Consider the following 14,721-nt stretch of genomic DNA (forward strand, 5'->3'; position numbering starts at 1 on the left):
AGAGGGCTGGAGCACCTCTCCTCTGAAGACAGGCTGAGAGAATTGGGGTTGTTCAGCCTGGAGAAGACAAGGCTCTGGGGAGATCTTACGGTGGCCTTTCAGTACTTAAAGGGGGCTTATAAGAAAGATGGGGACAGACTTCTTAACAGGGCCTGTTGTGATAGGACAAGGGGTAATAGTTTTAAACTAAAAGAAGGTAGATTTAGATTAGATATTAGGAAGAAGTTTTTTTACAATGAAGGTGGTGAAACACTGAACAGGTTGCCCAGAGAGGTGGTAGATGCCCCATCCTTGGAAACAATCAAGGTCAGGTTGGATGGGGCTCTGAACCACCTGATCTAGTTGAAGATGTCCCTGCTCATTGCAGGGGGTTGGATTAGATGATCTTTAAAGGTCCCTTCAAACCCTATTCTATGATTCTATTATTTTCCTGCCCCCAATCATGCAATTTTGAAGGTGGGGAGGGGAAGGAGGATTAGAGTTACCAGCTGATCTCTGAACTGAACCTAGTTTTCTGCTCAACTCAAAGCAAGGTTGCTCATAGGCAATTTGTTCTGGGGAAGGACATCTGCTCCCACTCATACACTCCCTCTCTCCACAGAATTCCTGGTGAACAAATTTGTGAAACGTTTCCCAAAATGCTTCACTGCAACTGGACCATTCTCTTGAAAAATTCTCAATTCAATCTAAATTTCAAAAACCATCTAGCAATCTAAACAGGTCAAGGCTTCCTGTTGCAGCTTTTAGGGGTTTACTTGGGGGTTTTTGGTTTGGGGCTTTGTTTGTTTGTTAAAACAGCAGCAAACTCTGCTACCAATGGTCCCCAGACTTCAACTTCGATTCATCCCTGAGCCTAGAGAGCAGGTACTGCCTGTCAACGGGGTGGGTCCTCCCACTGGAAGGGCTGCAAGAGGAAGCACAGATTGCTGTTCCTCACTTGGGGGGTTTCTATAGTGACACCCAGATGCAGCAGCACACGCCTACGCTGAGCACAGCTGCAGAGTCCAGCCCTTTCCTGGTGCCTGACAGAAAGGAGGAAGCACAGAAGCATGGATGAGCACAGGTTCAGCCCAGATAGGATGGGGGGTACGAAGGAAGCATTTTGGGTTCATATCACATGGCTTCTGTGGGAAGACAGGGGATAAACAGGCATGTTGGTACCTGGTGGCTTGAGGGAGCATGCCCTCCCTCAAGCAGTAAGTATCAGACTTACTGCTGCTGCCAGATCCTCAAATAGTAACTGTGGGACAAAGTGTCACATTTCATTTCTATTTGTCCCAAGGCTGTAGCAGCTGGCTACAGAACAGCAGCCCACTCCCTCGTAACTGGAAGGCTGAATTAGCACATGGCACTCTGGAGAAGTAAGCAGAAGCTCTGCGTACATCAAAACAGCAGCTTGTCTCAAAGGGAGCTGGCAATGCCAAACATCAGCACTGCCCTGACTAGTTTTTCCAATACCAAGCGCGACACAAAGTCACACAGGGACGGAAGCCAAACATCCCACAAGACTCCCACTGTCCACCACAACCTACTCCACTGCTGGCAAAGATGGCATTAACCACCTCCCCAGCCAGCAGCTAAGCGCTCAGAGTCAAGGGCTCACACTCCTAACACCTCCCCTTCAGCAGTCTGACAATACTCCGATGATGCAGTCTTCAGCACACGCAGCACAGACAGCAGCACTTTTGGCACCCTCTGGTTTAGTAAGAAGCTTTTCTGCCCTGCTGTTTGGAGGTTTTATCCTATTTTTCTCCCTCTTCTGCTGGGCAACAGGTTTGCTGCAGGTCTGGAGCTCTGCAGCTGTATCATTATTTAAGATTCTACCAAATGTTACATCCTCAATTGTTTGTCACAGGTAAAGATTTTAAATTAATTAGACATGACATCAACAGCCCCCCACACACACAGGCCTGGGGGCTGGCTGATGGAAACTGCCTGGAAGTCAATTTGACAGGCTTGATTCCATTCTGCTAAGGACTTAAACCAGGGGAGTTTGCCTGCAGCTCCAGGTGATCACTAGTACTGCTTTGTTTGCTTCTTCATCTCCTCATCTGCCAAACCAAGTGAGATTACAACCATTCAGCAAATAACTCTACTTTTTCGGTGCAGTTTTATTACAGAGACGTGAATTCAATGTGGAAGAGTCTCCAGCACTCACATAAAGAGAGACCAATCAAAAACCAATGTAGAAATTCTTGTCTAGTTGCATGGGCATGTAGAAACAGCTCAAACGAGGAAGACTGCTCCTACTCATTAGCAGGGTCTTTTCCATCTGAAGTGCCATGATGGGCATTCAGGACTGGACACAGCTGCTACCTAGATGGGAAGAGGACAATTGCTCCAGGACTGCATGATTGTTACCTGTGAATCTCACAAGCCAGCAGCAAGAGAGCAGAGGAGAGGCCATAGCCCCCTTAAATCCACCTCTGCAAATTAAAATATCAAAGTTAGGATTCTTTGGCCTGAGAATAAAGCTCTGCTGCAAAGGCGATCTCCATTCTCTTGTCCCAAGTGCAAAGAGTTTGCTCACTTGCCAGAAACTAAGACTGCATTAGCCTTACTCAGCCCACCCTCCCTATCTAATCTACATTAACAAAAGCAAGGAGTGAACAGAAGTATTTTATACTTCAGGTCTTCATGTCTCAGTGCAAACATGCTCCTTTCTCTTAAATCTCCCCATCTTAAGTACCCACTGAAGAGTTCAAAGTACTCCTGCTTCTTTCTGAGACATCTGCTATTGCTGGGGAAGGAAAGGGAGGGAAGGGTTTGGCTACTTGTCATCATCTTTTTGGACACTTTCAGGACACTGAAACCTGGTGCTGTTCCTTCTTGGCACAGAAAAAAAAGGTTTGGTTTGGTTGTAATGGCCCAATTCAAACCCAGCTGCAGTCACAGCTCTTCGATTCAAATTGTGTTTAACAATCTCAATGAAGGAGACTTTCTTATCTTCCTCTCTGGGTCCACTACCACAATTGTGCCAGCTGGAAAATCTCCCCAGATGGCATGTACAAGCACAGAAGCCTCACAGGAGAAATGCATTACCAACAGTCCAGATTCCTGGGAGAGGTCTAGCCCTTGAAAGGCAACTGTCTCATTTTAAAGATGACAAAGCAAACTGTCTCTGGTGTGTCCAAAGATGCTGAAATTTGCTTTGAACTATAGATAAGAACTTCTTTTCATTTTAGGATAGGTTTCTACAGTCTTTACAACACTGCAGGATTCTCCTTTGGAAAAGGACATACAAAGAAGGCCCAGAAATTCTCCTTCAGAGGTTTGGGTAAAGTAAACTTGAAGGAGCCAGCAACCAGCAGACCTCGATTTATCTACTGGCAACTACAGCAGTTTGAGTATTTCAATGTCCCTGTACCCATTCAAGCTGCATTTGGGATACAGCCCAATAGCATTAGCACTTATGCTAGGGAAAAATTAGGGAAGAACTGTACCTGCACAGAGCAGTAGAGCTTTGCACAAACTGCACATGTACCAAAAGGTACACTGGATCTATAAAGTGGATTCCTTCTGTGTACCTACAGCTTTCTAAAGGCAACTACCATTGTGGTATCCAAGCAAAGTGATCAGTTAGTTAAGAAAAACATGCTCTGAAATAAGGCAGGAATATTTGTCATCTTACAAATTAGGATTTCATTGTCCATGTAGCCTCCAATTCTATCCTGGCCACAATGGTCATAAGTCTTGAAAGGATCCCAGTTCAGAACAGCATTTTGCCTCATTCACCGGCCGTCATCTACTAGATCTGCCTCTCAATTCATTCCTGTAACCCACTGACCAAAACCTTCCACTTTAAAGAGGAAAGAAAGAGCAAGGCAACGTCATGCATGGTAAAGTTATGCAATGTTTATCCTAAATGTTATTCTTCCATTGTGGGTTATATGCAGCTTAAGGTAAAGGGAAATTGTTCTAAGCGGATAGTTTATAATGTTGTGCAGTAATCTATCTATATAATGACGGAAAATGATGATTAAACTTTCCAAGAGACTCCACATGTGGATGGGCTGGAAACCACTTAGCCTTACAGCCTATCTACTGGAACTGGAAAGAGATATTTGGGAGCAAACCAACAACCACTTCTGGAAAATAAAAATCCTCGCTCTCTCAGCTTCCAGTGGGATTTACCACTCAATTGTGTGAGGCAGCTCCACACGTGCTGAGCAGACTCCTGGCTGGATTAAAACCAATTCACTCATTTCTCACCGTGCTCCTCCCCTTCCTCCCTTTGCTGTGACACAGACCATGGTCACTGCCCTGCCTGTGCGGGACCTGACACTTCCCTCCCTGGATCCGGGGACAGGGAGCCAGGAGAAGTATGACTCGGAAGGGCTGATGGAGTTAAGAGGCTTCCACTCAGTACAGCAAACTAGCCAAGGACAAGGGCTAGAACAAGGGGAGACACAGTGGCTCGATTCTGCTGCAGCAGAGGTTGGCACACGAGAGGCTGCTGCACTGACATACAACATGCACAGCAGCAGCAAAATAAAGTTTGACCCAGACAGCTGTGCAGTATTCTCACACACCATTCACTTTCGAATATTAGTTGTCCTATCTCAAAAAAACATCCTTCAAGGTGATAAAGCTAAAGCAAGAACAAGTCTAGTTCTTTAACAAGACCTTGTGGCAAAAAGCAGCAGGAGAAAAGACTTAATATCTTCATCTTAACTTTGATCACATAGGTCCTTCTTTCATTATCGCTCCCTTCCTATGTACAAAGGTGATTCATTCTGAAATGGTACAGAATATAGGGGCATCCAAATCATTTGTTCAGCAAATGTACCGTGCACACACAGAGCTAGCCAGGGGCCTGTGTCTGTACTGGCTACAGCAATTTCTGAGAGAAACCCAAAGAAACTAATTTCACTATATCTCAGAGAGGATTCACTACGTTAAATTTGAGTCTGCCTTTAGCAGGAGTTGCTATATTTAAAGAGCCATGTTAGAGCTGAAGGGGAAGGAAGAATACGCATGCAAGCTGAGACCCATCAACTCATTACATGTGCTATGTATCAAATACCAGTTTCCCCAGCAAGGAACACCAATGTGAAAAATCGCTGAATTCTATCAGAGTGGCTAGGAATTCACAAGCAGAGCTAGAGAGAGGCTTAAGCTTGCCAGAACATAACAGAATAGTGTTTAAAAGACATTGCACACTGAACAGTACGAAGCACAACTTTCCTGCTCCTATGGAAGAAAAAGCACAGGCTGCTCTCTCAAGCAGACAAGTGCCTCACATGAAGACAAGGTTCCAAACCAGCTATTATGACCAACTGATAGCCCAGGAAAGAAGAATAAAGAGAAGCAAAATAAATCAGTCAGTTACACAAACCTACAAGGCTTAAAAAAACACAGCAAACACAACCCCAAAACAGATAAGCTGACTCAAGCTATCTGAGCAGCTGGTCTAGAATTTAAATGGATTGACATTTTCCCCCCTCCTCTTTTTTTTTTTCTTTTTTAATGGTAGTCATCCTCAGAGAATTTTCTTAGCTTTGTTTCCCTTCTTGTTTCCAGGAAACAGAACCTCAACTAGCTACTGCAAAAAAAAGTGAATACACCAAAATGAGAGACGGGCAAGGAAAATGCAAAGGGGGGGGGGGGGGAAACAACTGAAAGAAAAGGAGGACAAAGCATCAGTCCTGCCAGAAGAAGTAAAAAAATTCAGTACCTTTCTGTTCCCCTCGCTCCTCCCACAAGACCAACTTTGTAACTCACTGCACGACCCTAGCAGAGATCAAATTTAGCAACTTTGGGTTTATTTCACTTGCCAGCACAAGAACAGGCGAGTGCAGGCAGCGGCTCTAAGACCTTCGAAAAGGAAGTGATTTTCTCTCCTATGTTGTCTTATCTCCTAAGACAACAGCCTTATATACAAGTAGTGGCCTAGAATATCTGCAGCACTCAGTGCCTTTAGCCTTTATGGCAGACATGAAGAAAAAGCCTCCTATTAAACAAGCATCCCACCAAAACAATACCAGGGTCAGCAAAGCTGCTGTCACACACTGCCAGTGCAAAAGCCTCATTAGGGCCAAAGAAGAGAAAGGGTAAAAGGTTCAAAAGCCAGTGAGAAGGAAATAAAGTAATAATGTAACACTCAGCTCTTTGGCACCACTGTGGAGTTGGAACAAGCTTGGGTTGCATTCAGGAGATTCAGAAACTCCAGGAAAGAGAAAATCCAGAAAATCAATTGTATTTAAAAAAAAAAAACAAATTTACTTCAGCCAAACCAGACACCAAAGTTAAGATTCTGCTAAAGAATGCCAAAGCTTCTCATGTACAAGTCCTCATTCACATATGCATTCATATGCCTGGTGTGGATGAAGTCAGGATGCCTGTGGCAACTGTTTTGATCTCAACCAAATTAATCTAGGTATGTTGAAAGTGTTCTTAGGAAAATACAGAGTTGTTACATAAATTCAGCTTTTAGGGGTAGGACAGACTGGAGGAGCAAAGCATCTGCCTGTCAGGATTGCAAAACCTCAGTAGATGAGTAGAGGGCTGAGGAAATCACTGAAGTACCTGGAGCACAGCTGAAGGTGACCAAGTTGCATGGACAGGTCATGAACCAACTGTGCATGAGCCATACCCAGTCTGCTACATCAGCCTCATGTAAGAAGCTTCCACACTGAGTAAATTCAAACAGAAACAAAATAAAGCAAATGTATCAGAAATGCCAGGATTCTTGCAAATCAAGAGAAATTCACTGGAAATGAGAATGGGGAAAAAAACCACACAAAACCCAACAACAAAGTGAACTTGCATCAACTTAGTAAGGTCTGCACCAGTACCCCTCTCACATTTTGACTCCTTAACTAATGCTAGTTTTGTCAGAGATTGTCTTGACTGCAGCAAATCACAACAGCATCACAGAACCGTGGCACAAGAGCAGCAAGTCATACAAGCCATTAAACTGTTACAACACACAGCTGGTATATTCCATAGGTTTCCTGCCCAGGCCATGAGATGCTACCACCACCAAGTAGGAACAGGATTCCCCTGTAAAGCCCTAAGGAACCACATAACCTTTTAATTACCCAAAATAATCCCCAGGTGTCCTCATGCTTGATTAAATGAACATTAGGCACGCACAAGCTCATCAGAGGACATTGTTATTAACAAAACTAATCTATCTTTGGCTATGCAAGAGCCCAAAACATCTGTTTACTGCACTTGTTTTCTTCTCTATCTCCTTCCCTCTTCAAGCACGAACATATTCAGTGTCAGAAAAGATACAGAGGAAGAGGTAGCACACACTGGAATATATTTGCCTGGCTCCAAACAGTTCAAGCATAAAGGATGCTGTCAAGCACAGATGTGGATCTCAAACTGCCTGCAGTTTAACAGACTGCCCACTGACAGAAAAAGAGGGAAAAGGCAGAAATTAAAACACATGAAATTCCATTTGAACACAAAGGAAAAAGAAAAGGGAAAAAAAAAAGTCCACTTTGTTGTTGTTGTTGTTACTGTGAGAGTAGTCAAACACTGGAACAGGCTGCCCAGAGAGGTTGTGGACTCTCCATCTTTGAAGATATTCAAAAGCTGCCTGGCCACGGTCCTGGGCAACCTGCTTTAGGTGACTCTGCTCAAGCATGAGAGTTGCTCTAGATGATCTCAAGAGGTTGCTCCCAACCACAATTCCATGGTTCTATGAACTAGGATATTGCCAGAATGGGCAAAAATTTCTAGCCGGTTTTATTGACCCCATCTCTCATTTTGGCCACAAACACAGAATCCTTAAGTGTTGCTATCTTGTTTCTTGTACACTTGAAAATGTCATCTATAATTGTTGTGGAAGTTCCTTTCTCCTAATTCCAGCTTTCATGTCTTAAGACTATGCCTATGCAACGCCACTTGGAGATACTGCCCTTCCTCTTCTCCTTTAACTTGCTGACCAGCAGAATAAACTAGCCTGGAGGAAGAGCTGAGCCCATATCAACTTCTGCAATCCCTCCTTTGCCAATTATACTAACAGTGCTGAGTCTCATCATTCTCTGGTGTTAAAAGACTGAAGAATGGTAAATAGCCTCCCTATACAAGACCATAGCAGAAACACCCTGAATCTTTATGTTGGTATATCAGTCCTGGTTTATCTTAGCTTTGAAGAATGCAGTTAGTGACTCACCCTGCTGGATAAGCAACGAGGCCGGTTCTGGGGTCGCAGGCTAATCCTCTGCCTCCCGACACAGTTATCCCCAACACCTTCTCCAAAGTCACCTAGTGCATATGAAAAAGAAAAAAAAAAAAAAAAAAAGTAGTATTATGAAATATGAGTGCAGCTCAAATGGACCCATACACAGATGCTGATGGTCTGGTTCACAATGGCACTGAGAAGAATCACAGCTCCTAAAAATTCACTGACAGGCACTCAGGTACAGAAGCAACCCTGCTTAGTTTCCAACAGTAATATACTGCTGGGGTACAGAGGAGTTATCAATCCACTGATTACTTCGTCTATGCCAGAGCATTGTGAAGACAGAGGATTGCAAGCAGCAGATAGTACTGCGATGCACGTTCACTGCCCACTGATTCCCATCCTCCCAGCAAGAGCAGCAAACCACTTTCTCCAGAGCTCTTTCCCAAAATTTGTTTCCAGGTTGACCTGTTCTCTTAATCTCCTCCATCCAGTGGAGATTCAGCCTGGTCCCAGCCCCATATTCCTAGGAACTGAACAGTCAACTTTTCCCACAGTGCTTGAATTGGAAATCACATTTAGTGGACCAGGGCATCCCTCCCCAGGAATCTCAAGAGACAGAACAGCTTACATGACTGGGTTCACAAGCCCAAATAAGAGACAGTAATCCAAAATGCTTGCTTTCCCCCCGAGCAAAGATCTCAACTATTTTTAGAAAAGAAAAGAAATGCAACTGGGAAGAGCTACTTGAAAGATAAAAAGACTTATAGCCAGCCCTCTGTGGCAAGAAGCTGGGAAAAGCAAAAACAGAAGGGGGAATGAGGGGGACAGACAAACACAACAATATGTTGGGGAGCACTCCCTGGCAGAGAAAGCATCAGAATTTAGCAATTACCCCAAAGCAAAAGGTTGCGGTGGGATTACACTGCACAAAATCTGGTCTGTAGCATGAAAGGCTCAAGCTCTGAGTACAAACCAGTTCTCAGCCCTGGAGTTGTTTTGACTGACACAAAATTATTCTCTTTCTTTTACATTTGCACAGCTTAATTTTATTTATTATATATTTGATGCATACATTCCTCCTCAGCATTGCTGTCCCTACCAAACTCACAGATTTTACTGGGTCATGGTCTTCCGGTTTTAATTATCATCATCTAAGTTACATTTGGTTAAGGCTTAAGGGCATGGACGCGGCATAAGAAGTTACTATTGTAATAATTACTACTGTCTTTAATAGCTGCCCTGAAGACGAACATCTTGTATTTATACCAACCTGGTGCACAAAAGGCAGGGGCAGGGCAGGTTCCCCACGCCACCCTGACCACACAGCTTACCAGACCTGAGGAGTTCAGCTGTAGGGTGAAGAAACAAGGTCTCACTGAGCTCATGGCCCAGCTTACGAGAGATGGTGACAAAAGTAACCCCCCCACAGAGAACCACCTTGCTTCAACAGGTAAAGCAGGGCTGAGGTGCCACCACTTGAAGTGAGTTGTCCATGCTTAGGTAGTTCAAATCTGGCCTGCCTTCAAACCAGTGACATGGAAAGTAGAAGATTTCATATTCCAGTCTCTGGAACAACTTGGTCTTTTTTTCCCTTTTAGTAATAATATACCCCAGATACTTTGAGATGGTATGAGAGAACACCAAATTGTCCCCTTCCCTTGCAAAATGAGTATCTCTGGAAACATGGCTTTTATAAAACTCTACTAGATTTTTTTGTTAAGTATGAGAACATATAATTAAAAATGCATTTACAAATCCACCGGTAAAGAAAGGAAATAGTTCTGTTCCAACTTAATGTTGGAACAAAAGTATTGGTTGGGGGGAAGAATGAGGGAGGCTAAAAGGATATCTATTCTTCCAGGCTCATTACAATACTTCAAAACACATTTATTTTTAAAGCAGCCTCAGAGATGCACAGAAAGAAGAACCCAGTGCTTCTACTGCTGAGATTCCAGCCCATACCAGTTCCCAACCCATCAAACTAAGAGAGGTTTAAATTCCTATAGAAACCGCATTCTTGACAGCGAAGGAGGAAGTGGAAGAGACATGTGCCATTCAAGTGCTCCAATCTAGATAAGGCACCAATTACTTGATGTTGTCAGCAAACATCAATTTAGCAATGCTGTACTTACACTGCTCAGCACAGGCTTTAGCTCAGGCTGGCTGTAATTGCAACTATCCTACAAGGCACTACTTGACCTTGGCTATGCAGCTATTCAGCAGCGATTCAGCAACCTACTTTCACCAACAGGTACATTTTTGCTGTGCGAGGATGTATATTAAGCCTCTCAGTGTGCAGTCTTAGGCCACTGCTGAGCTGATCTTACAGCTGCCTGCTCTGGAGGGGACAGTTCCTTCCTCCTTCATCCCACTCATCCCAATGACACCCCCCACCGTTTCCCTTGCACCAGCACTGGCATGGTAACTGCCTGCCCAGCAGGTCAAACCAGCAGAAAACCATGTTGTAGTTTTTGTTTTCTGTTTGCCAGCCTGGGGAAGCCACAGGGAGCTCAAAGCTAGGGAAAAGAAAAAAAAAAAACTGTCCCCTTTCACTGGCAACTACACATCAATCCAGCTGTACCTCCAAAATCCACTCTGTACTTGGTCACGTGGAAAAATCTGTCCCCTCCTAGTCTTTAAGAGGGAGAGAAACTGAGCAAGAGCACTAACTGATTCATCTTGGCACTCTCACCCCACCAACAGCAAAATGTCACACTTGCTCCAGTTTCCCCTCTCACCATGGGGTCTGTGGAGGCCACATGCTGCTCTGCCAAGAGACTATTTGAGGGAATGCTAGGAGGTGGAAAGTCTACCTTTTTCCTAGGAGTAGGTCAGTCTTTGGGTCCAATTATTCTACTGCCAGGGAGCATCTTCTGGCCTCCAACAGATGACTCATTCCATTAGAAAAATGCAACAACTATCAAGGTGATAACACTGATATTGATAGACCTAGTGCGACAGAAATAGATACCCGTGTCCAGAGACTCATAACTAACTTTCTGAAAAAGACTCCCCCTTTTTTGCTCCTAGCTATAGTTTTAAAACCTTCCTAATGTAAGGAATCTGAAAGACAATCCCATGAGCATATCCAGTGGATGCTCTTACAACACCTCCTAGAGTATTAAAAACCACTTGCTTCGAACAGGAGTACAAGCAAATTTAAAATTTGGTCTTATGACACTTGTGAGTTCCACTCCCACCACCCCACCCACAATACACCACAGCTTTATCCCCACGACCAATTTCCAGACTACATGACATAAGAGCAAGTCACTTGTCACAAAACTTGACAGAAGAATGAAAAATATTTCAGAGATAAAAAACAATCAGCAACAACACAGTACAAATTGGATTCCTCTCAACTTGCCAGCTAAAACAAAGAAATTTATTAATATAGTTAATTAGGGCAGGACTACACCAACTTTAACTTCCTAATCTGGAATTAAGAATTGTCAGCAAAGGGCAAATTTGCAGATACAGGTCTGCCATTATCCCACCTCTGAATTTCCGACTTACACCAAGGTAGGAACCCACTTCCTCATGTGGCAAGCGCAGTCTCCCAGTCTTATACAGCCATAACCACTGCCATTCATACAAGTCTCCCAGGTAGTACTCCAGCACATCCCAATCAGAAATAAAGTCCCTGGCACACCTTTCCAAGTCTGATCTGAGCTAACCACAGGACCTGGAGAGCCCCCCTGCAGATCTGAGACACCATGTTCGTTACCAGTAGCTCCTGTGTTGGCCCAATTTGCTTCCCACAGTCATCAGACATGTCACTGCTCGCTCAGGCCTTCACAGGCAATCAATGGGCCACCTCATCACACTCATCCAAGCCTGGAAACAACTGCAAGATTAAACCTGTCATTTTGTGTGCCTAAATTAGAGGCGCAGAGAGGAGGCTGGCTATCCACATTTGTTACTTCATCCCGACACTTCTATTAATAGTGTTCGGCACTTTCAGTCAAGGTTCTCTACGTGATTTGCAAGTGTTATTAAATTGATCCACATGCAACATGCTTCTGCAACTCACTTTGCATTGCCCCTATGGTACCTGTAACCACCCCACCTCCATTCCTTTAAGGTCAACTTTTTGTCAAATTTGGAGGCTCAATACACACTCTTAGGCACGAAAACCAGAATCAGCTGTGCAGCTAACACCTGTCTTGCAAAACCTGATATTCACCCATTTTATAAGCTTAAATCTAAATTTGGCTGCTCAGAGTTGCACAAACATGTAAAGAAATTTTAGTGCCTAAGCAGATCACTTACCCTGTTCCTTCCATGTCAGATTCCAAGTTCATCAGATAGTTCCCACACCTGGTAGGACCAGATCAGTAGAGTCCTGAATTGTAGGACTCGAGGTACTGACAGGTATTCACGGCAGCCAGGGAGAGGGGCCTTGCCGCAGCCCAATCCCACCTGGAAGCTAAAGGGCACACCTGAGAGCAGCCCTTGCTTTGCTCGGGCATGGTCCCGGGCAGCACAAGGGGAAAGCCCATACTTGTGTGACAAAGCCATGCCACCTCTGCCTTACTACTGAGGTGCAGATAATCCTTTCAGAAAGCCTGGCCTAAACAGCCCTGGCCAGTCTTGTTTGTCTTTTCAGGAAACAAGATGCATGACCAGCTGCTCCCAAGCTCTCAGAGCGTGAGTTTTATACTTGTGCAAGCTCTTTCTGTTGTTTTGAGGAAGGTACCACAAGCAATTGTTTCCACATGCTCAAAGGACAACACAGAAATCCTTGAAGGATCATCCCAACTTCTGCCCCCTGCAAACACTCTTCTCCTTCCCATCATTTGCAACCCTTTGGGACTGTCTACACTGTAAAAGCCACGCAGGAGGTACAGGAGGCAAACACTGTGGCCTGCACATGTAGGCAGCACGCTGTTACCAGGGTAGTAATAATTTCCACCAAAGTGAGTGCTGAAGGGGACAATCTAGTGACAGTCCTGCCTGACCTGAGCTCATAGGCACCCTCCCTCCAGTGGCACTGTTTTACTGCTGAGCCGTCACTGCTGGGAAGGAGCTCCTATGTCTATGCCTGCTTCCCCACCAACAGACTTCTGCAGTCTGGCTGCACCTTAAAGAAAGAAAGGAAAAGAAAATGTCAAGGGAAAGCCATTTGAATACCAGGCATCCCTTAAAGAGTTTCAACTGTAGGCTGAATGATACTGCTACTCATCCCATCACCCTCCCCAGGTCAGTAAAAGACTAAGCAGGAGTTAAGTAGTATTTCAGCCCCTCTTCCCTATACTCATATGCTCGAGAAAGTAAAGAGTTTTCTGACTCGATCACCTCACCTCCTGCCTTCTAATACTATCCATGTTCTCTTCTCGGTCCAAAAACTCATTGTTCTCTATAAACGCAATTTATTTAAGCATGGAAATAAAGAAGCAAAGCATTTGAGAGAATACACACAACTCTCCAGTGCTCAAAAAGACCACTGAGGAGAGAAAACTGGTGCTACTGCACAGGGCTGACCATATGTCCCAGTACCTACAGCATTAGGCAGGAGGCTACAGCCTGGGAAAACCATGTCCAGCAAGCAGATGTGTCTGTTCCAGACTTCATGAGATTGGCCATCGTGGACCAGACAGTATCTAGCCCTGGTTCCTCTTTCCATTTGCAGCCATAAATGAAGGAGAAAAGTCAGGAAGAGCAGTATCATAAATGAATGTATGGATAAAGTTTACAAGCAGGGAAAGTAAATTTGATTCTTTCTCACCTTGTATCAATCTCCCAGTCTCAAAACAGGTATTCTCAGGTTTTAATCTATTCCAGTAGAGTCCTCTACCATGAACTTATCCACCAGGTCTTTAAAAGCTTGGCATTCTTTTGGCAAGGAACTCCAACAGTCTGGTACATTTTCAAGAACCACCACCTTTCATTGCTTGTTTTAAACCTGACTTCTATTAGCTTCATTTGATGTGCCTTAGTTCTTGTATGGGAAGAGAGAGTGAATAGTCAATCCCACCTACCATCTTTAGGTGGCTCATGATTTTGTTAGGAGCTATGCTATCACCCCTAAGTCATCTGTGTTCCAAGTACAAGTGTCTTCACTTACTCAATTTATGGCTCTCCTGAAAGCCATTTCATATCCTTGATCAGCTCTGATCCTCTTCTGTGAGCCACATTCCAGGTCCACTATATACTTCCTGAGTTGGAAGAGGAAACACCACAACTACATACAGCTTTCAAAGTGTGGTCACAGCAAGTGTTTACAGAATAGAATAGCATAGCCTTCTGTTTTGTTCTCTGGGTTTTTTTTTTCTCATTAATACCTTACACTCGATCTGCCTTGCTGACACCTAAGATCATTTACAGACAGCAGTAAAGAGGTCATTCTGCTCAACCAAGTCACGGGTAAGAACTGCTGCTGCTTTGCACTTGGAAACTCATCCCCCATTCTCTCCTCTCTGCTCCCCTATGGAAAGGGAAATTCTATTCTTGAATCATCAGTTTGATTTCAACTTCCCCTTTCCTCTTCATGCCTTTGTGAGCACTTATTCATGAACAAGAGCATCCTCAGAGGGAGTTCTTGCAGCACAATTATTCCATTCCACTCCAGAATGACT

General features: G+C 44.2%; 1 protein-coding gene across 4 annotated transcripts in view; it reads right to left on the reverse strand.

Annotated features, from left to right (window-relative positions):
- Positions 1-14,721, reverse strand: part of MAPKBP1 (mitogen-activated protein kinase binding protein 1) — a 101,688-nt gene that overhangs the window by 62,218 nt on the left and 24,749 nt on the right. For all 4 annotated transcript variants that reach the window (XM_075754433.1, XM_075754432.1, XM_075754434.1 and 1 more), the window contains exon 3: positions 8,132-8,223. In XM_075754433.1, the coding sequence (XP_075610548.1) occupies positions 8,132-8,223 (92 nt within the window). The remainder of the gene's footprint in view (positions 1-8,131; positions 8,224-14,721) is intronic.

The sequence above is a fragment of the Balearica regulorum genome, chromosome 5, assembly GCF_011004875.1.
Source record: "Balearica regulorum gibbericeps isolate bBalReg1 chromosome 5, bBalReg1.pri, whole genome shotgun sequence".
Lineage (NCBI taxonomy): Eukaryota > Metazoa > Chordata > Aves > Gruiformes > Gruidae > Balearica > Balearica regulorum.